At 40.1% G+C, this 23396-nt stretch overlaps 1 protein-coding gene across 2 annotated transcripts in view; it reads left to right on the top strand.

Moving 5' to 3' along the window:
- The first annotated feature begins 4704 nt into the window (after positions 1-4704).
- FAM199X (family with sequence similarity 199, X-linked) overlaps positions 4705-23396 on the top strand; it is a 40145-nt gene continuing 21453 nt past the window's right edge. For both annotated transcript variants that reach the window (XM_056125731.1, XM_056125732.1), the window contains exons 1-2: positions 4705-4920; positions 20566-20785. In XM_056125731.1, the coding sequence (XP_055981706.1) occupies positions 4724-4920; positions 20566-20785 (417 nt within the window). In that variant the 5' untranslated portion in view covers positions 4705-4723. The remainder of the gene's footprint in view (positions 4921-20565; positions 20786-23396) is intronic.

The raw sequence follows: 23396 nt of genomic DNA, 5'->3' as shown, positions 1-23396 counted from the left end.
GATAGTGTTGAGGTAGTACAGTGGATGCTTGTGGAGCGTAGTTGACACAATTGGCTGATTAGTTTTGAAAAGTGTGATTGTACAGATTTTCCAACCAACATTACTTTAAAAAGTAAGTAATAAAGTGGCCTATTTTGATTTGCTGATGGAAATAAACTGTGTTACTGTATTTCATCTCTGTATCGTTCCAATTTTAGTATATGTGCTGCCGAAGCAAGCACAGCGGGTAGGGTGTTTGGCTTGTGCGCGGCCGAACCGGGTCCGATTCCTCTGTACCTCTCAGAGAGCCCACTATGCTACCGAGAGTATCCCACCTTCATGGCAGAGCCTGGCAAGCCTCTCAAGGCATATTCGATATGCCAAAAACCATAACAACAAGTCTCACAATGGAGGCATTACTAGTGTCTGCTCGAGCAAATTGATGAACAACGGGAGGCCAGTGCTACAGTGCTACTGTATTTCATAAGAGGAAAATATCATTATCTATTAAAAATGAAAGTTTTTACTGATATGAGAAAGATTAGTTATTTCTGAAAACTCTTTACATTTCTCAAATAAATCTCAATATTTACAGGTCTTGTATAGTATTTTTGTTCTTTGCAAGACTTCCTATCTAACATAAGAAAGAATAATTACTTGCTTAACACACAAGTATACTAGCAAGTTTAACTTTCCTAACTTATGACTGGCAATGGCTAAATGAAGATTTTTGGTAAGAGCAACTAAAACATGTGAATTACAGGGCCCTTTGTTTTTCACTTTTAAACATATTATCTTCATTATTTCATGTATCTCATTAAATAGCTGCACAGCAAAAAAGAGCAGAAAAACCTGTTACAGAGATTTTAAGCAGTGTTTATCAACCTTCTTCCAACTGTGGTCTGCTTCTGGCCTTATTTTCTTCCTGTGGTCCCCTTATCTGCTGGTTGATCCCTACTCTCCTGCTATGGATCTCCCATTTAAGTGATTTTTACCTGTGGTCTCATGGAATATCCTGGGGGCCATACCAGGGGCAATATGGCTCTGACCGAGGAAAGCTGATTTAAACAACCATTACTAAAAACTCAGAAGTTATAATTACAACTCTACCACTACAATTATAAACTAATTTCACTGTCCTGAACATATCATGTGTTCCACTTGTTCATCCTTCTTTATACGCAAAGCTTGCAAGCATTGATCTGTTTTGTTTTGTTGGGGGCCACACCCAACAATGCTTAAGGATACTTCCTGCTCTTTGGCTCAGGGGTTTTTCCAGATGTTCAGGTGCTCAGGGACAGGGGATCATGCAGTGATCAAAGCATATGAACTATTCCCACAGCCTCAAACACTTATGTTACTGTCTCCATAGTTTTGATTTTTTTGCATGTCTTATGAGCAAATTGATGATGATAGTTGGAATTATATAATACATACACTTTTCAGATTAATTTTTTTCTCTTAGTAGAATTCATTTAAGTTCCCTCCATGTGTATTTTAAGTAACATTTGTTTACATCATAGTATATGTTTCAATAGTGCTTTTTCACATCTCTTCAAAAATAACCTGTTATGCCACATTTGCCACCAAAGTGATGAAATCCCTCCATCACCATCTATCACCGTCTCTATCCTTTTGTCTCCTTATGTCCTCTCCTACTGGCTGAAAGGACCTCTTTTCGCATGGTGAAACAGCTGGTGGTGCTCAAGGCTCAAGGCTCTGTGCTCTGGTATCGCTCCTGGCCGTGCTTAGGAGACCACCTATTGTTCTGGTCATTGAACCAGGATCAATCACCTAAATGATAAGTACCATAACCTCTGTTCTATTTCCCTGACCATGGAAGGACCTCTTTTAAAGGAAAATATATCCAAACATTTATGTAAACTATTTTCATACTAATATTGTTCCTTAAACTTGATTTTCAAATGAACATCCATGAGAACACTGTACACTTCCCACCACCAATGTCCCATTTCCCTCCTAATAACACCCCCCCCCTCCACCCTGAGTCTGCCTCTATGGGCAGATACTTTTTCCCCTCTCCCTCTCTCTCTCTCTCAAACACACACACTCTTTTTCTTTTAGCCACTGTTGTTTTCAATACTGTTACTGAAAGGTCATCATGTATATCACTTTACCTCCTCATAATAATATTTATTAACCACAAAACTAAATATAAATCTTGAATGTTCATAAAATTTTATAGGAATACCAAAATACAAATATACAAGAAGTACACAAATTAAGCAAATATAATTTCATGTGACATATGATGTTTTCTCAACCCAAACTTGGGCAAACCATTGACTGGTCAACAGATGTTCCTGGCTGTCAGCATGATTCTGTGCCTTACAAAGATTCTGTTTTCCTGACACTTTCCTCTTTTCAATCAGTTGCAAGACTTTCGTTCATATTACAAACCATGTAGTAGGAGGCTCACCTTATTTGCTTCCTTACCAGCTGATGACAATTAAAGTAGTAGTACTTTGTGCCAACTTGATTGTAAAAGAAGACTCAAATACATGTTATAATTATGTGGCAGCTGTTATCATGCAGTCATTCAGACACTACAGAATATGCTTAAAATTGAAAGCAAAAGTAAAATTTACTTGAACAAAACTAGCAGGCTGTCCTTAGACTGTATAATGAAACCCTGTCTTATAGTATTGTGAAAGTACGTATGTTAAGTTGAAATTTTTTCATTAGTTTATTAATATTTTCTGGTGATATTACCTGAGCACCTATATGATTATGTAGCACTTGACTTACTTGGTCAACTGTCTTCTGTTTGTGGGGATTAAGCCATGGTGGTTTCAGGTTCACTAGTCCCAGACAACTAGGAATTGGTATACTGGTACCAGAACTCAAACCATCATCATTCTTACTTTCATGATTTTTTTTTGGTTTTGGGCCACACCCAGACATACTCAGGAATTACTCCTGGCTCTGCACCCAGGAATCACACCTAGCAGTTTCCCAGGTACCAAATGGGATAGGATCGAACCAGGATTGGCTGTGGGTAAGGCAAATGTCCTACCTTCTGTACTATTGCTCTGACCCCTTCTCCATCATTTTTAAACTGGTCTATTTTTATTCGCTTATTTGAAGGGGATGTTGCAGGCTTATTCTGGGTGCTCAGGGCTTACTCTTAACTCTGTGCTTAGGGATCACTCCTATGGTGTTCTGGGGACCATATGCTGTGACAAATAGCTCACCCTGGACAGTCCAGTGCCTTATCTGTAAATGCTTGCCTTGTAAGCCACATTCACAATACATCATACCTTCTTACAATCTAAATAAAAAAATAGACATGCTCAACAGTCATGACATCAAATAGCCGAATTAAGATGACAAATTTTAAAGGTGCTTGAGAATTGTTTTCATAAGAAGACAAGTCAAGGAGTTAACAAATTTGGAGGGCTTGTTTGTATGGCTCCACTTTTCTTTTTCACCTTCCTCCTGTGTTTTCACCTTTTCCTTCCTAAACCACCTAGTTTTATGCTTGCATTTAGTTTCAGTGTAATAACTTTTTCCTATAAATAAATGTTACTGATTTTTTTGCTTCAAGTTTATGGCATTATCATTTCATATGAAATATGCTTCCTTTCATAAAAAGATAGTAGTTTTTGTAAATTGTCTTAAAATGAATTCTCAACCTTTTATTTTCCTCTGAATATTGAAATAAAAATGCACATGTCCAAAATCTGGGCCAATTTGTCTAGAATACAAAGGAAGAAGAAATGGGAAGAAAGACCAGTATGTGACAACTTCTGAACTGATTCAAGCTGAACAAGTTAGGCGTCAGATTGCATTTTTCACGGAAGCATTGGCAGAAACACCGACTGACGTTTTGTTCAGTAGTCAGGGGTGGGATCACAGAGGAGGTAACATCTGAACCTGGGCTTTGATTAGCCAGAGTCAGGCAGGGCTTTCGAAGCAGAAGGCCTAACAAGCAGCAATGAGAACGTAGAGCACTGCATCGTCCCACAGCCCTGAGTAGCCCGGTAGCTATCTCCTGGAGTTCCCGGGCTCACGAGATCGGGGAGGAGGTATATGGACTGCTTTTCCCGGCCCGTGCCTTTTCCCCAGCTTTGTGCATCGGTGCTGCGCACTCATGCTTTGGAGCTCCATCAGTACTTGTTGAGTTGGGGCAGGGTGACGAGCTCCGGTGTCTTTCTCACGCACCCACCGTGTGAGCTCGGACAAGACCGTTTTCTCGGAACTGTGGCTCCCGGCTCGGGCATCAATCGCCGCGGAGAAAGCCTGGGAAGTGGGGCGAGAGAGGGGGCGGGGGCGGGGGCCGGGCTCGAGGGCGCGCAGGGCGGGCGGCGGTTCAGTTCCTCCTCCGCTCCAGCAGAGGGCACGGGGAACAACTTCCTGCCGCCCTTCCCTCCCGCCGGGCGCCGGGCCGACTGCAGCTGCAGTTCCGAGCCGCGAGCGCAGTGGGCGGGGCGGCGGCGGCGGCGCGGCTCCGCCGGGTCCTGGGCTGGCGGCGACCCCGAGGTGGCCGCAGAGGCGCCGGGGGGGTGCCGAGTGGTGGCCGCGGGCCGCCGTGCTCTGCGGCAGCCCCTTTCGCTGCTGCTGCTGCTGCTGCGGCGGCGGCGGCGGCGGCGGCGGCGTTGGCTGGCGGCGTTGAGCCCGCCGGGGAGCGGCGGCCGCAGCCGCGTCTGAGTGGGGGCAGGGGAGGGCACGGGCGCCGTCCGGGGAGCCGCGCGGGAGCCCCCGGGGCCGGCTATCTCCCACCATGTCCGACGAGGCCGCCGCCACGACTTCGTTCGAGAAGTTTCTCACGCCGGAGGAGCCCTACCCGTTCCTGGGACCCCCTCGCGGAGTGGGCACCTGCCCGAGCGAGGAGCCGGGCTGCCTGGACATCAGCGACTTCGGCTGCCAGCTCTCCTCCTGCCACCGCACCGACCCGCTCCGACGCTTCCACACCAACAGGTACGGGCGCCGCCTTGGCGCTCGCGCGGCGGCGGCCGCCGGGGACCCTCGGCCCCGTGCCCGGGCTCGGGGCTGCCTTCTGCGCACCCTTCCTCCCGGCTTTGGCCGCACCTTCTCCCCGGGCTGCCTCCCGCTCGGGCCCTTCCCGCACGCCCCGCGCTTTCGCCTTGGCCCGCCGGTTTCCCTGCCGTTCCCGCCCGACCAGCCGGCATTTTCCCATCTCTCTCTCTCTCTCTCTCTCTCTCTCTCTCTCTCTCTCTCTCTCTCTCTCTCTCTCTCTCTCTCTCTCTCTCTCTCTCTCTCTCTCTCGCTCCCCCCCCCCCCCCCACCGAGCCTAGCGATTTTTCCCTCCCGGCCCACCACGGTAAATCTGTAGCAGGCGAAGCCCGAACCCCCACCCGGGATTTTCAGAAGCTCGCCGGTTTCCATCAAGCCACAAAAGTTTAACCCCTTCCACTTCCTGCCAGGCAACCGAGGGCTCTTGGGGAAGGTGACGCTTCTCGGCGCTCGATCTGCCCGTGTGTTTCTCCGTGTGTAGTCTGTCTCAGCCCCGTTTCCACTCGCAACACCACCCACCCGTTTTTAGTGCAGCTCGAGGAAACCAGGCGATTCTTTTTCTCCCTCCCTCCTCTCCTTCCTGAACTCTGCCTCGGCGCTTTAGGCCTTTCCAAAATGTGTAAGCTTCAGTTGGGATGATGTCTTGAAGGAATGTTTCCTTGGTTTGAACCGCCCGTGGTGGAATCAGGACTGACTTAGCATAGGTTTCCTTAGGATAGAATATTCTAGACTAAGGATAGGTTTCTAAAGCAAATTCATTCAGAGGGTGCATTCTTTAATTGGTTTAATGGAAGGTACAGTGTGCTGTACAACTGTCTCATGCAGGCGTTTCACTGTTTCACCAAAATAGGGGGATTTAAAGATGTTTTATACATTGCCCCAACCTTTAATATAGGTTCTCTCTCTCTCATTTCCCCAACCTTTAATATAGGCGCTCTCTCTCTCTCTGTCTCTCTCTCTGTCTCTCTCTCTCTCTCTCTCTCTCTCACACACACACACACACAACACAGAGGTTCAGCTATGAAAAATACTAGAGATGAAATAGGAACCTAGTTCTTAAATCTGATTTAGGTTTACAATATGAGTATAAACAAATGCTTCTCCTTGTTTGGGTCACACCTAGCCTAGTTTTGAGCTCAGGAATTACTCCTTGTGGGGTTTGGGGGACCATATGCAGCAGCTCTGGGGACTGAACCCAAGGTTGGTATGTGACAGGCACTTTAACCTCTGTACTATCTGTGGTCCCTGATTCCTCCTTTTAGTGTCCCACTTTAAATCAGCTTACTGAGTTTATAGTAGATATATTTAAGACATAATTTTTGCCTGAAAGTTATAGTCTGGAACTAAGATATTATTCTTAAAATACTAATTATGCTGAACAGCAGTGTAATACATTTCAGAAATGAGTGGACATATATTTGTTAGACTATGCCAGATCTTTATTACAAAAATGAGGCCCAGAGAGAGTTCAAGGTCATAAAACCTAATAGTTAGGCAAAACAAAGACTGCTTGCTTTGGAGGCAGTGATGAAACTTGGAACAGAATTGATGGGTCCGATATTATAAATGCTTACTAACAAAAGGTGTTCAGGCCATGTGACTGGGGTGAAATTTAGCATATTTATGAAATCAAGTGTGGTTAGAGTTGTATGCTTTGGAAAATAATTCAGACTACTTTTACACATAGTAGATATTTAAGTTTTGCAGCATTGGAGCAAGTAAAGCTTACGAAGGAAAGACAAAATGATATCAGGAACCAGAAAGATAGACCAGGAATTAAGGCATGCCAGGAATATTCCCAGTGTACCTCTGGGTGTGCCTTCCACCAATCATTCCAAAATTGGTCAGCACTGATGAGTGCAGTTTACTGGGGACAAAAGATAAAAATAAGCACTACCTAAACAGGTAGAGGTGATGGGGAAATGAATTATGGAGATGAATATATTTCTTACAGCTTTTTCTGTTGTTTTGCCTCCTCCCTATTTTTCCCTAACCCTTCTCTTACCTCTCAGTGAGGTCAAAGTTGTTTTCACAGACTGGGTAGTGAAGATGAGCGGGAGAGAATTCTGTTCAGGCCTAATTTGTCCGAGCCAGACATTTCCCAAGATACAGGCTGCTTTGTTAAAACCTTCCTCTCCTACCCTTAATTTTTCAAGGTTTGAAGTGGCAGTAGGGGAGTTAATGGATCTTGCTCCTTACTCTTTTCTGCAGAGATTGGGGGAATTGGAATTAGCAGTAACTACAGAATATTTCTGCCTTAGGCTACCTTGCTTTTTCATTGTTTTCTCCTGGAATGTTCTGCCTTCTTACTCCTCCTCAAGATGGCATTTGAGAGGAACATATGTTTCCAGCCATTTCTTTTCAGGGAGATGCAAATAGCTAAATTAAATATGTGGGTACAGTTTGGTTTCGGCAGCTCTTTTGTTTTGGGATTTTATCTGGCACTTTTCCCTCACATCACATTCCCCAATTCAAGCAGCACTCTCCAAATCAAATCTGGGATAGTAAGTACTGATATTCTTCTTTGGGTTTGGTCTCATTACTAAACAAACGTTTGGAGGCCAGAGAGATAGTGCATTGTATAGGGCACTTGCCTTGTGTGGGACAGGCCTGGGTTCGATCGCCGGCATCCCATATGGTCCCCTGAGCACTCCCAGGAGTAATTCCTGAGTGCAGAGCCAGGAGTAACCACTGAGCATCGCTGGGTGTGGTCCCCAAATAAAAAAGCAAATGTCATTTCAAGTAGAAAGCTTGTTAGTGGATAGAAATGATAGTGATTTACCTTTATTTTGTTGCTCGTTACCTAATAATAAAACTGTCTTTTGTTTACATACAGTTTGCTCCTGCTATCTCAGAGATTTTTGTGTCTGAGATATTGATCTTTTAAGTCTGAGAGCACTATTACAATTGCTTTGAATGGAGTATTTTAGTATTTCCAGAGCCCCCAAATAAATTAACCAGATAGGTGCACTTTACTTACAGATACCAAGGGAAGCTTGTAAATGCAACCTTGATAAAGGCTTTATGATGACAAATTTGTATCTGTTCATATACTGGACTCTGGAATATATTTGCAATTCTCATTAATTGAAAGTTTCCCACTCTATTTCTTAGGATGCCTAAGGTTGAATATTGTTAGTGCTAAGATTAGAGTCACTCTGAATTAAGTGATTGTCAGTGATCGAGGTTCAGTGGAAAATAAATTATATGATCACAGCTAGTTTTCTAATAATTCGCAATTTCGGATGAGTGTATTTTAGGGCTGAGTTGGTTTTGTCTGTAATTTGGGGAGAGTAGAATCTTAACATTTAAATACAGTGTCATTATAGAATACATGTTTATTTTTCTGCTTTTTTGCTTTGTGTTTTGGAGCCATAGCTGGCTGTGCTCAGGTCCTACTCTTGGCTTTGTGCTGAGAGAGAACTCCTGGTGGTACTTAGGGAAATGTATATGGTGCTGGGGGTCAAACGCAGGCCAGCTGCAAGCAATTCAAGCGCCTTATCTGCTATATTATCTCTCTGACCCAATGTTGAAAGCAGTTTTGTTCTGTTTTGTTTTGGGGCCACACCCGGTAATGCTCAGGAGTTACTCCTGGCTTTGCATTTAGAGATCACTCCTGATGGTGTTCAGGGGACCACATGGGATGCTGGGATAGAAAGAACCCTGCTCTGCGACATTCAAGGCAAGTGCTTTTTTCGCAGTCTCACTGACCCACAGAAAACATTTTGTTTTGGGGACAAGATTTTTATTTTGTAGCACTTGTCCACTGTAACCTCTACTGGCATTCAAAAAGTGGTGTCATTTAGCAGATTGAAAAGATTATAATAATGGTAGGTCCTGTAATTGTGAGACGAAGCAGTTTAATATGAACTACTTGCTGTATCATTCTCTTCAACTTTCAGCTGTGTGTCACTACTTTGACATTAAACAATTGTAAAATGTGTGTGGGAAGACTGTGCCCCACTTTTGTATACTCTACTGGCAGAGTACGAAATGAAACTGTTGTATAAATCAGTGATTCAGTTATGTTGGCTTAGAGCCCTGTTATCAGTTACCATTCATCAGAAAGATCTAAAGACCACTGTGTACATTTTGTACCACCTTGTTTTCCTTTCCCATTATAGAATTCCAACTACAGAAGAGCTGTGAATTGCAGGTGGAAGAACTACTTCCCATGAAGTGATGCTGGCAAAAGAGGGAGAGAAAATTTGACTTAGGGACTTGCTGAGTCAAATTGAGAATATTGACTGGGCTTTGGAGAACTAGTCTAGGCTTGAAATATAAATCTTGGAGTATTGAAAACCAAGTTCCAGTAGAGGGTTAATAGAATAGGACTACAAAATTTGAGACTGTGTAAAAAAATTTTCAGTAAATTCAGTGTGGGAGAAGAGATGCAGTATTTGCAGTGGTTGGGGCAGAGTGAGAGGGTGTGTGTGTTGTATGTGTGTGTGTGTGTGTGTGGTTGGTTGGTTGGTTGGGAAGTTGTTTTTCATTTGACTTTTACTTTGTTTTTTCTAGAATAGAGATTTTGTGTCTTTTGAAGCAACCCATTAGGAAAGGGAGAAATTGAAATGCAAGGAAGGGTAATGTCAGACATCAGATAATAACCTTCCAAGCCAAATGGAAGGTTTAAACTTAGAAATTAAGAGAGTACTTTTTACAGAGGATTTAGAGGAGGTAGGAAAAATGGGTAAAGAATAGAAGATAATTTGATTCACTGGAAGGAGAGGTTTTTTTCCAGGTGATGACTGGGGGTCTCCTAGCCAGTTGACAAGGAACCCGGAGGGCACTCCTGGTGATTCTTGCTCACCAAGCTGATAGTTTAGTGCTTGGGCTTGGGAAGTGTAGTGCTGCTTGGGTTCAGAGGTTTGGGGTCAGCAGGGAGCCATTTGGTACTTAGGGAGCCATGTCGTGCCAGGGTATTGAACTTGGGGCCTTATGCATAAGAGGCATGCACTCAAGCCCCTTGAATTATCAGCTGAGTCCCCAGAGTTGGGAACTTAACTATGTGGAATAGGGAAGTTATACTCTTACTTGGACTTCATGGATTTCTGAGCTGCAAAGGTTAAGGAGGCTGAGTGAGGATTTTGGCAGGAAGTCAGTGATGAATATAAGTGATGCTAGGTGTCTGTCTTCTGAACTGAATACCCAGCATGAGTTTGGAATGGTTTGTAGCTACTTGATAGTTAGATTTCATTTGACAGAGCCCATTTGCTGGATTCTCATCCTGATAGGTAATGGTTAGAAGTACTCCAGAGAGGAAGAGCTTCCAGAAGAATATGTACATGATATGCAAGCTCAGGGACCATGCAGTACTGGGCATTAAATGGCTCAGTTGCATGCAAGGCAAGAGCCTTAGCCTTGTACTATTCTCCAGCTCTTTCAGATGCTTTTCTCAATTGTATCAAGGGATCAGGAAAAACCTGTGTATTTTATTTTTGGTTTTGTGTCACACACAGGAACACTCAGGGCTTACTCTTGGTTCTGTTCTTAGGAATAATTCTTGTTAGTGCTCAGCGAACCATATAAGGTGCCGTGGACGAACTTGGGTAGGTCATGTTCAAGGCAAGTAACCTACCTATTGTACAATCACTCTGGGCCCAGGCCTGTGTGTATTGTTTATGAAAAGCCATGAAGATAAGTGCTCTTGGCTTCACTTTTTAAAAAAAATTAAAATTTGCCTGTTATACCATGTTTTTGACTTAAAACCCATTTCTTTGTATCCATTTAAAAATTAAATCACAGTGAGATACGCAGTCATAAAGTTATTCATGATTGAGTTTTGGTCATACAATGTTCCAACACCTATCCCTTCACCACTCTACATTTCTTACCACCAGTGTCTCTATTCTCTGCCCCCTGCCCCCCCAGTTTGCCTTTATGGCAAACGTTTTTCTTCTTTCTCTCTTTTTCCCCCTTTCTTCCTTTTTAGGCACTGTGGTTTGCAGCACTGTTGTTACTGAAAGGGTATCATGCATATCACTTTACCCCCGTTTAGCTTCAGTTTGTGTCCAGAGTTATCATTTCCAGCTGTCATTGTCATAGTGGTTCCTTCTCTGTCCTAACTGTACTCACCCTCCCCATTTCTGGCAAGCTTCGTACCATAGACCAGTCCTCCTGGCCCTTATTTCTATTGTCTTTGAATATAATTCACATACTATGTTTTTAAAAAATATTGTGTATCATTCTATGCATGGCTCTCTCCATCAGGCTCATTTCACTCAGCTTGATACTCTCCATGTCCATCCATACACAGGCAAATTTTATGACCTCATTTTTCCTAATGGCTGCATAGTATTCCATAGTATAGATAGTATTCTATTGTTTCTTTATCCATTCATCTGTTCTTGGGCACACGGGTCATTTGCAGATTCTGGCTATTGTGAATAGTGCTGCAATAAAGGTAGTAGTGCACATGGCTTTTCTGGATTGTGTTAAACTCCATTTCTTTGGCATTCTTTTTACCAGGTTTCTTTTCTCCTTACTTTTGTAATAGTGTTAACATTTATACTTTTGGAGTGTAAATTTATTACATTTCACCACCACCGCCAAAGTCCCCAAGGCCCTTCACCACTGTCCTTATGTCACTTCTGGTTTGCCTCTTCCTCCCCTATCTCCCCATTGCCACCAGTTAATAACCTTAATTTATCAACACTTTTCTTTTGATATATGGAGACAGTCCAATGTGAGTAATTTTTTGGCTATACCTAGGACCTTAGTGTTAGCTTTTTCTTAGTGAAATAAGAGATAAGGACTTTGTAAATTTGAATGGTTTACTGCTAAGTACATGCACACAGTAGGCATTCTTTACATGTGTGACATGGATAGACTAATCTAAAAGACTCATACTAAGTTTTTTAATCACAAAAGCCCGTTGTAGAAAATCGCATTCTTTTTGTTTGTTTCTTTGTCCACACCCGGCTGTGCTCATGGCTTGCTCAGGCATCACTTGTGGTGGTACTTGGGGGCCCATATGGGTTGCCAGGGATCTAAGCTAGGCATGCTGCATGCAAAAGAAATGTCCTACCCTCTATATTATTTGTTCCAGCCCTGAAAATTGCATTCTTAAGCAGAACCATTCCTGATTCCTTTTCTTAAAGAAATAATAGTTTGGGCTAAAGTGATAATATAGCAGGTAAGGGGCTTGCATTGCACATGGACTACCTGGGTTCCATCCTCGACATTTTATATGGTCTCTTAACACCACCAGACTTCAGAGCCAGGAATAAACCCCTGAGCATCACTTGGTATGGCACTCGACCCCCCCCCCAAAGAAAACCCAAAAGAGAAGAGGGTCCATGTTGATATTAGACTTTTTATATTCAAATACAATTTAAAAAATCAAGATCAGGCTACATATTTAATTTGTGTCCATGTAATTTGCACTTACATAGTGTTGTCTTTTTTTCTTTGTTCTAGGAATGAGGTGCTTAATAATTAAAAAATGTGGTGCTTAATAATTTAAAAAAATACTTATTCACATGTTATTTAATTATTCTCCGTGGTCTTAGGTATATATTTTTCTTTTCTGGTTTTTACAAATAATAGTTTTTTCATGTTTTATTAATGCACTGTCATTTACAAAGTTATTCATAGCTGAGTCTTAGACATAATGGTATTACAGCTCTGATCCCACCACCAATGTTTATTTCCCTTCACCAGTGTTCCCAGGTTTCCTCCCATATTCTATCCCCTGCCTCTCCCCTCCCATCCCACCCCCATAGCCTGCCCTCTTAACAGGCACCTTTCTTTTATTTTTTATTATTATTTTTTAATTTTATTGAATCACCGTGAGATAGTTACAAGCTTTCATGTTTGGGTTGCAATCACACAATAATCAAACACCCATCCCTCCACCAGTGCACATTCCCCACCACCAATATCCTAGGTATACCCTCCCCCCTTTCCCATCCTCCCTCTGCCTCCGTGGCAGACATTATTCCACATAATCTCTCTCTACTTTGGGGCATTATGGTTTGCAATACAGACACTGAGAGGTTATCATGTTTGGTCCTTTATCTACTTTCTGCTCACATCTCCCATCCCGACTGATTTCTTCATCCATCATTTTCTTAGTGATCCCGTCTCTATTCCAGCTGAACAGGCACCTTTTTAAGTTTGGTCATTAAAGTTTGAGTTTCTTGATTTCAGAGTTGTTGACATTGTGATTTGGATATTTAGCTCTTTCATTCCTTAACATTACCTTAGTACCTGACTCCACTCACATGGCCCCCATTACCATCTTTCAGTTTTAGCCCATGTTTCTTTTGCCATAGAGAAACTTCTAAGTTTGATGTAGTCTCATTTGTTTAGTTTTAACTTTTAGCCTTTGCCAGTGGCATCATATCATTGAAGAGTTTGGATGTCTATGTCTTGGAGCTTTCTGCCTATATTTTCCTTGATGTACTTTATAGATTTAGGTCTGATCTCAAGGTCTTTGATCCATTTTGAGTTGACTTTTGTATAAGGTGTGAGATGCAGATCCAGCTTTATTTTTGCATGTGGTTATCCAATTCTGCCAACACCATTTGTTGAAAAGACTGTCTTTATTCCATTTCATGTTCTCAGTTCCTTCGTCAAAAGTAGCTGATCATATATATGGGGGTTATCCTTGGATATTCTGTTCTGACCCATTTGTCTGAGAGTCTTTATTCCTGTTTTGATCACAATGGCTTCATAGTATAGATTCAAGATAGTGAGATGCCTCATGGTTTCTTCTTTTTCAGTATCGTTTTGGCTACTTGTGGTCTTCTGTGACTCCACACAAGTTTTATAATTTACTGTTCTGAGCCCTTCAAGAATGTTATCTGAATTTGATTAGGGGTTGAATTGAATCTATAGTAGTTTAGGTAAGATGGTCATTTTAACAATGTTGATTCTTACAGTCCATGTTTCTTTCATTTCCTGAGATGTTTGATTTCTTTGTTGAGTGTTCTGAAGTTTCCACTGTATAGGTTTTTCACCAGTTTTGTTAAGTTGCTTCCTAGGTACTTGATATTTTAGGACACTTTTTAAATGGGATAGACGCTTTGATTACATAATCATCTTTCTCCCAGATTTGTATTTGGGACTGGGAATAGATTCCTAGAAGGAAGCTATATATAAAGCTTTGGGCTGGAGTGATAGCACAGCAGTAGGGCATTTGCCTTGCATGTGGCCAGCCCAGCCGATCCGGGTTCAATTCCTCCACCCTCTTGGAGAGCCCCCGGCAAGCTACCGAGAGTATCTCGCTCACACGGCAAAGCCTGGCAAGCTACCCACAACATATTCAATATGCCAAAACACAGTAACAACAAGTCTCACAATGGAGACGTTACTGGGCCCGCTCGAGCAAATCAATGAACATCGGGAGGACAGTGCATATAAATCTATATATATATATATATATATATATATATATATATATGGCCTCCTCCACCCAGATCCCCCATCTTCCAGTAGCTAGACAGTTACAGCCACCAACTGCCATGTAACCCCATTAATGGCCAAGATCCAGAGACTATAAAACCAAGCTCCGGAAGTGTGTGGACACATTTGTGGCCGTGTGACCCCTTATAGTCTAGTTCTCCCTCTCAGAGAACCTGGCAGGCTCCCGAGAGTATCCTGGCCACATATATGCCTGATTGGGAACACCTGTAAAGGTGATTGGAGACTGCCCCAAAAGCCTCCATCCCTCTCGGAGAGCCCGGCAAGCTACTGAGAGTATCCCGCCCATATGGCAGAGCCTGGCAAGCTACCCGTAGCATACTTGATATGTCAAAAACAGTAACAATGATGGTCCTCATTCCCCTGACCCTGAAAGAGCCAGCCCTCAATATGCCATCGGGCTACACTAGCGTGTGACAGGGACAAATGGAGACATTACTGGCGCCCGCTTGAGCAAATCAATGAACAACTGGATGATAGTGATATAAATATGTGTGTGTATACACACACACACACTGAGTCCAAAGGAATAAGTTTTTTTTTAATAGCACTTGATACGAAGCTTAGGTATGTAGTTTAGCAAAAGTTCACATATTTTAAATATATAAAACCTTGGGTCTGGTCCCTTCCCCACGTAACAAAAGCAAAAAAGTTCCTGTCCAGAGTGATTATTTCCAACTATCAATAAAAAGGCAAGAAAGTTAAGGTCCTTAAGTAGACACAAGGGCCAGAAATATTGCCCCATAGTTGGAAGCCTGTCTTATGAGCTGGGAAGAAGGCAGCTGGAATAGAAAAGGGATCACTAAGACAATGATGGTTGGAAGAATTGTTCGGAATGGGAGATGTGTGCTGAAAGTAGATAAAGGACCAAACGTGATAGCCTCTCAGTATCTGTATTGCCAACCAGTTCCCCAAAGTTGAGAGAGAGTATGGGGAAAATTGTAGTATGGGGAAAATTGTCTGCCATAGAGGCAGGGGGAAGATTGAAAAGGGGCAGTATACTGGGGACATTGTTGGTGGAGAATGTGCACTGGTAGAGGGATAGGTGTTTGATCATTGTATGGTTGAAACTCAAACATGAAAGCTTGTAACTATCTCAGTGATTTAATAAAAACACACACACATAAACAGTGACATGAGGTGTAATAAATATAGACCATTCTCTGCCTCTTAAAAAGAAAATTAAGGTCCTTATATGTTCTACAAATTGCTTTTCATTAAGTAATGCCAATTTAACACCCTTCTTAGTTTTGTTTCAATTTAAAACTTCCATCAGTAGTAACTATTTGGGTTTTAATCATATTTGTCTTAACAATAAAAATATTAGCAAATTAAAATATAATAGAAAATTTAACATCTTTAATAGTAAAACGTACTGTTTTCTTATTTGCAAATGATTTTTCAGCTGTGATCACAATGACCTTTCACTGTTAATTTTTTGAGAGAAGAACATAGGGGAAGCTTCTGAAAATATACAGGAAATGAAATCATGGATTGTGAAAATAGAGGAACATAATAATTTTTCCCTAATATAAGAATACAAAAAATCAAGCAAGTTCCTGACTCCCCTGCCAGTGATCTAATCAGATCATTAAATAAGGCATTTTTTAAATAAGGAAAGTTGTTATTTGCTCATGGAGGGGAGCACATTTCTGCAGAGTTTGGCTGAAAAGAAATTCTCATTAAGCACAGTTATCTAACAACTTTTATATAACACAGGACCTGGCATAAAGAATATATGAATTGAATATTTATTCCATGACTGAATAAATAAAGGTCAAAAATGTCATATGCAATTTGAAAGTATAAGAGGAAAAATAGCCTCTCAAAATACAATGTAGATTTGGTTTTCTATGTCTAGCATGGATATGGTGATTGCCATTTACTGCTTTTATAGTGCCTTTTTGCATGGGTTATTTAGCTAATTCTAAATTTGTTAGAAATGAGTCTGTTGTATATCTAGAGTGTTCTTGGATTCTTACGTGAATTTTTAAAGTTTTTTCCTGATTATAAATCTTGAAATCTACTTTTATAGTTACTGAACTATAGTAGTTCATCAGTGCATGTAATTATTTGAAATTTTAATTTAATTATGTCACTGCAATAAGATTTACAATAGTATTTAAAATATTAAAGTTTTAGGTGTATAGTGTTACTGGATCAGACCCACCAGAGTGTCCTTCCAAAATATACTTTCAGGTAAAAATAAACCTTGTCATTAAATTTTCAGTTTGTGACCAGAGTGATAGTAGATCATGTAGGGTGCTTGCATTGTACATGGCCAAACTGTGTTTGAGTCCTCCCCTACCCTATGGTCCTCTTAGCACTGCAAAGAGTAAGCCCGGATCACCTCCAGGTGTGACCCAGAAACAATCAAACAAAAATTCTTGTTGCCCCAATTTTTTAAAATCAAGAATTTCAGAATTAAGGTTATCTGTAAGATTAAAGAGGCTGAGGTAAATAAACGCATAGTTCAAAGAAAAACTGGAATTTTTTTTTTTTTGGTTCTGAGTCACACATTGCATTGCTTAGGACTTCATCCTAACTCTGCACTCAGGGATCACTTCTGCCAGGCCTTGAGGAATCATGTAAGGTGCCAGAGATATAATCTGGCTCAGTCACAAGGCAAGTCACAAGGCAAGTGCTCTGCTTGCTGTACTATCTCTCTGTCCCCGAACACTGGAATTAATGAAGGATAAGAAACTAATAATAAAAATGAAGTACCTATCTCAAGAAAAATGTTGACTTTATTTTTTATTTTTTTAAATTTTTTATTTTTTGCTTTTTGGGTCACACCCGGTGATGCACAGGGGTTACTCCTGGCTCTGCACTCAGGAGTCACTCCTGGCTGTGCTCAGGGGACTATATGGGATGCTGGGAATCGAACCTGGGTCAGTTGCGTGCAAGTCAAACGCCCTACCGGTTGTGCTATCACTCCAGCCCCTGACTTTATTTTTTAATTTTAATCTTTTGTAAGATTTTATTATTGAATCAGTGTGAGATAGACCCTTACAAAGCTGTTCGTAGTTAGGTTTCAGTCATACAGTGTTCTAACACCCATCCCTCCACCAGTGTATGTTTCCCAGCACCAGTTTCCTCAGTTTCCCTCCCATCACCCTTTATGGCAGACGCTTTTTTCTCTTTCTCTAGTGAAGGATGAGAAATAACCTAATAATTGGATATGTAAATAAGCTTGTATTCGGGAAGATGTTATTTCACAACTTTACTAAGTAATTACTTTAAGGACTAGTTCCCTAAGTTCCCTAGAATACTGCCAAAGCAATGAAAATTATTATTATAAAGCTAGAGGAAATTTACATAAGAAAACAGATTTGTTAGTGTCAAGCTCAGGTTTCATATAACCCTGTATCAAATAATGCAGGCAGAATTTTTTAAATACTTTTGGGATTTGGGAAACATCCTGACTCTTGGCTCTGCACTGAGGGATCACTCTTGGCAGGCTTGGATACCATATATATGTGTTACAGTGGTAGAATCTGGGTCAGCCACGTGCAAGGCAAACACCTTACCTATTGTGCTATCTCTCTGGCCCAGACTGTTATATTTTAATTCACAAGAAACTCATAAAATCAATAAGGAGACTATTTATAGATATATTTTTTAAAGAAAAAAATACTATTTTTAGTTTGAATGTTTATAATAGCCCCATTCAGTGGTGGTACTGGGGGACATGTATGACCTCTTGCAGTTGTTGCTCCACCTGCCAGAGCCAGTCTGACAGTTGTCGCTGAGACATAGTGCCTGGAGTCCAACAGGGCTCCATAAGTGGAATATTTATATCATGATCTTGCTAGTAATACAAGAAATAAAAAATTATATGAGTATGTCTGTCAGGTAGTTTTTTATTTTCACTTTTTAAATTTTTTGATTTTTTGGGCCATACCTGACAGTATTCAGGGCTTACCCCTAGGTCTGAGCTCAGGGATCACTCCTGGTAGTGCTCAGGGGACCATGTGGGGTGCTGGGGATGGTGCTGTGTAAGGGAATCTCCCGTTCTGCTTTACTATTGCACTGGCCCCTCAGGTAATTTTTAAGTGAAAGCTCCAATACTGTTACTGTGGTGGTAAAATGAGCACCTTTACATATTGCTTTGAAGAGTGTTAATTAGTGCCACATTTTAGAAAGATATTTAAATATATGTGTGTGTATATATATATATACTATGACCCTTAGAAGTATTCATATTTTCTGACTCAGTAATTCAAGTAATCTATACTGAGAAAAGACATATATGTAGACAAATATAAAAAATTATTTTGTTCTCTGTATCTCATAGTCATTCAATTAAAAATAAATTATAAAAGAAAAAGGAAGGAAATGTAGAAATAAACATTTATATTATTTTATCTATAAGATTACTATAAAGCAATTAAATTTAAAAAGTCAGAAGTTGTTTTAATATGCCACTTGTCAAAATCCAATATTTTAATTTCTTCACTTTATTCTTCCATCAAAACAGTTTATCAGAAAAGAAATATGAGCTTCAGTAATTAAATACCATGAATTTTAAATTTTAAAAAAGATTCTTTTCAGTATTACATGTAATACCAAAAATATTTATAAACAATCTACTTGTCTTTTTTGTTTTGTTTTGGGGCCACATCTGGCAGTGCTCAGGGGTTACTCCTGGCTTGGAACTCAGGAACCACTCCATGCAATGTTTGGGGGATCATATGGGGTGCTGGGTATCAAACTTGGGTCAGTTGCTTGCAAGGCAAATGCCCTACGTACTGTGCTATCTCTCCATCCCTGCATCTTTTATTAAAGAATAAGGTTATATAACTTGGCACATTCAGTGAATTGAAAAGTATATAGATATTAAAATGGTTTCAAGTAGTATACTTGGAGAAATGTAACATTAAGTGGGGGAAAAAGCAGGATACCAAAACATATATATTCAGATTGTTGTTGATTCTGTAAAAAAAAGTATGTTCAAATAAGTACCAGGCTGTTAGAATTATTTAAGCTTGGTAATGGAATTGCTGGCCATTTTTATCTTCTCCATTACTTTCTTATTCCAACATATTTGCATTGATATGGTATAAAAACAAAATGGAAAAGTTATTTACACGAAACACTTGAACTGCTACTGATGTAGTCTTTTTTGTTTTGTTTGATTTTGGACCAAATACGGCAATACTCAGGACTTACTCCTCTCTTTGCGCTCAGGGATCCAGCTCAGGTCGGCTGTATGCAAGGCACGTGCTGTACACTCTTCCTCGCTACCCATGAATTCTGTTAGTACTTTGCTCTACAAAAAAATCTGTCATGTATTGAGAATTTTTTATGTCTACTAAATGTTCTTTATGCATTTCATGAAGTCTTCATGATACATTTTAAGTGAAAAAACTTTGAGAGTGTTTTTTCAGATTAGACAGGCAAGGCACAGAGCAAGAATTTGTTTGAACTTACTCTGGAGAGCTTTCTTTTCTTTTCTTCTTCTTTTTTTTTTTTTTTTTGAAGTAAAACAGATTTTATTTGGAGGGTTTTAAGGTGTGCAGAGAGAGAGGGTGAAAGAGAAAGTAACTCGCTCAAGAGAGAATGTGGGCTTCTCCGAGGGCGGAGAGAGCCCCTACACACATCCCAGCATTAGACACGAAAACATGAAAGTATACATCTCAAGAGGGGAGATGCGGGCGACACATGTGCTTAGGCACCACACGTGCTTGGCCACATGGGCACAAGCAGCACATAGGCTCAGGCAGCATATGCGCTGGAGAGCTTTCTTGTAATTATATATATTTTGGTTTTGGATGAAGGTGTTGCTTTATCCTAATTCAAATGAAGCTCTCTTTAAAATATAATTTTTGAGACAAAAGTAGAGATATTTTTTAAGAGATAGTAGTTTAATGAAACCTGTAAACCCATAACTCACTTTCAGCATGTGGCAGTGTTCTTTATCTATCCCTACTCATTCCTCAAGCAATTGCTCTTTTGGAGGGTAAATCCAAGACATATTTATAAATGTTTTTGTATATGTACTTAAACGATTAGCGCTCTTTGAGGACAATCACACATACTTACGTTTCTTATAAATGTGATTTATCACATCTTATAAATGTGATTTATGCTTCTTATTATTTTAAAATTGTCTGGATTCTGCAGTTCCTACTGTAATTTCCCTTGTGTTGTGTTTTTAAGGTGGAATTTAACTTCCTGTGGAACAAGTGTTGCCAGTTCAGAATGCAGTGAGGAGCTGTTTTCATCAGTTTCTGTTGGAGACCAAGATGATTGCTATTCTCTGTTAGATGATCAAGATTTCACTTCTTTTGATTTATTCCCTGAAGGGAGTGTCTGTAGTGATGTATCCTCTTCCATTAGTACATACTGGGATTGGTCTGATAGTGAATTTGAATGGCAGGTAAGTTTATAATCTTAAATTGTTACCATTACTAAAGTAGAACTATAAATTTCTATTTTGATATTTTTATCCAGTCCTAGAAAGTCTTTAACAACACTAATAATTAGGTGAAATGCTTAGGGAATACTGAATAGATATATGTGTACAGTGTTTTAGATAAATATTTTTTTCTTTTGGACCATGAGGTACAAATGTGCCATAATAAAATTTAGGCATATAGTGTTCCAGTGTCAGTCCTACTACCAGTGTCAGCTTCCCTCCGTTAATATCTCTAGGTTCCTTCCCACTCTGCAGCCTGCCTCTTTAATAGGTACATTTTAAAATTTTGATATTGTAGTTTGGGTCCTATGCCTATGCTTATAGTATTGTTGACTCTGTGGTTCACATATATACATGTACCACACCTCTACGTCACTGATGTCTCCAAGGTCCCTGCCCCTTGCCCCTGGTACCTCTCATCTTCCTCTTTTTTCTTTACTCTTCCATTTCTCTCTTCCCCTGCCTTTTCAGTTTTATAATCTAGGGCCAGAGGTTTGTCTACTTTTGATACCTTGTATTCCTTGTCTTGATATTATATATACCATAGATAAGGGAAATAAAACCTAGAAGCCACCAAAATGTCTTTTAATAGCTGAATGGATAAACTGTCATGCATTTATACAATTATTTTTAGTGATAAAAGAAATAATCAGGCCATTATGGAGGCATCTAAAATGCACGTTAATAAGAAAAACAAGTCAGTCCAAAAAGGCTACACATTATTTCAGCTTTATTATTGGAAAAATCAAAACTATGAAGACAGTCAAAATTGTCAGCGATAGGGGTTGGAGAGATAATACGGTGAATATGGCACTTGCCTTCCATGTAACTGACCTGGGTTTGATCCCCAGCATCCCGTATGGTTCCAAGTTCTACCAGAAGTGAGTTTTGAGTACAAAGCTAGGGGTAACCCTTGAGCATTGCTTCCTGTGCCCCAAGTACCAAAAAATTGTCAGTGATTGCCAGGAACTAGGTTTAGAGGAAGGATAAATAGTCATATGACAGCTTTTAGTAATGTGAAAATAGACTATTTGATGCCATAGTGATTAATGTTATTACACATTTATCCAAACCCAAATAATGTATAACACTGAAAATGAACTGTAATATAAGTCATGAAAATTTGGTGATTATTCTATTGTCAGTGTTGGTTTATTGATGTTAACAAATGAGCAATTAGGATAGGGATGCTGATAAAGAAGAGCATGATGTGGGTTTAGTGAGTCTTTTATTGCAAGGAAATGCTAATTTGTTTGGAATAATCGAGAATACTCATCAAAAATATTCGGTGAATGTGTGTCCTTTGTTTTTGCTACTATACCCTTTCGGTTTCTGATGCTACCAATAGTCTTGGAGATTTTAATATAATTTGATTCTGGCATAATGTTTTATTATTTATTATCCCTGCCTTTCTATTCTTGAATGCAAGCAAAGTTACTGTTTGTATAAAATAGCAAATAGTTCTCATGTGTTTATAAAAAGCTACACTGGGATTAAATTATATATTTAGGGATTTACAAACCATTGTTGTCCTAAGTAGGTATTTTTGGTTCTGTTCTCAGAAATAAAGTATAATTTTTATTTTGTATTCCCTTTGTTTGTAGTGATAGTTCTTGCCTGACTGTTTATTTCTTCTTGTGGCACATAAACCAAGTAAAATGATTTTGTAAAAAATTGTTTGATAGTGCTGCCTTACGATAAATGCAGCATATCAGAAAATTTAGGTTGTGTAGCATGCACATTCTCATTGTAAAAGAAAGTAACGTTTAAAAAAGCTTTTCTTACATATATATTCAGTAGGCACTTGAATGCCTGCTAGTAACTTCTTTGTTTGATAGACATCTAAGTATTTGAAATTTTTTTGAAATAGAAAGACTTATTGGAATGTAGAAAGGAAAGAAGAAACTCCCCAGCCCAGAAGAACTTAGTATAAGACTAAGTTCTGAAATTAGATTCTAAAAGAGGAATCAAATGTCTTATTTCAAATCATTTTATTGTCACTGTCACTGTCCTCCCATTGTTCATCGATTTGCTTGAGTGGGCACCAGTAACATCTCCATTGTGACACTTGTTACTGTGTTTGGCATATCGAATATGTAGCTTGCCAGGCTTTGCCGTTTGGGCAAGATACTTTCAGTAGCTTGCTGGGCTCTCAAAGAGGGGTGGAGGAGTCGAACCTGGGTCGGTTGGGTCGGCCGCATGTAAGGTAAATGCCCTACCTGCTGTGCTATTGCTCCAGCCCAAATCATTTTATTACAATATCAAATACCATCAAAGAAACAATTAAGGATAAGTCTCTAAACCCCATTTCGCTGCGACTGTTATACCACTGTTAAGAGCTTGTGAAGATATAAGTAATTTTTCATGGCATCAGAAACATGCAGATGGGATCACTATTTAGTTTTTGGCTGTTTGACAGTTAATACAGTTCATTCTTTTTGATAGCTGAGTCATAACTTATATAATCAGTTCCACAAAAATGGATATTTAAATTGGATTCCTATTTTTCTTATTATAAACTATGGTATACTGAATATTAAGCCTTTTGGGGGGGCTACTCTCCACTCTTCTT

Source organism: Sorex fumeus, unplaced genomic scaffold (assembly GCF_029834395.1).
Source record: "Sorex fumeus unplaced genomic scaffold, SorFum_2.1 ptg000058l, whole genome shotgun sequence".
NCBI lineage: Eukaryota > Metazoa > Chordata > Mammalia > Eulipotyphla > Soricidae > Sorex > Sorex fumeus.
Note: the sequence above shows the minus strand (reverse complement) of the source record. Positions and strands in the feature narration are given on the sequence as shown.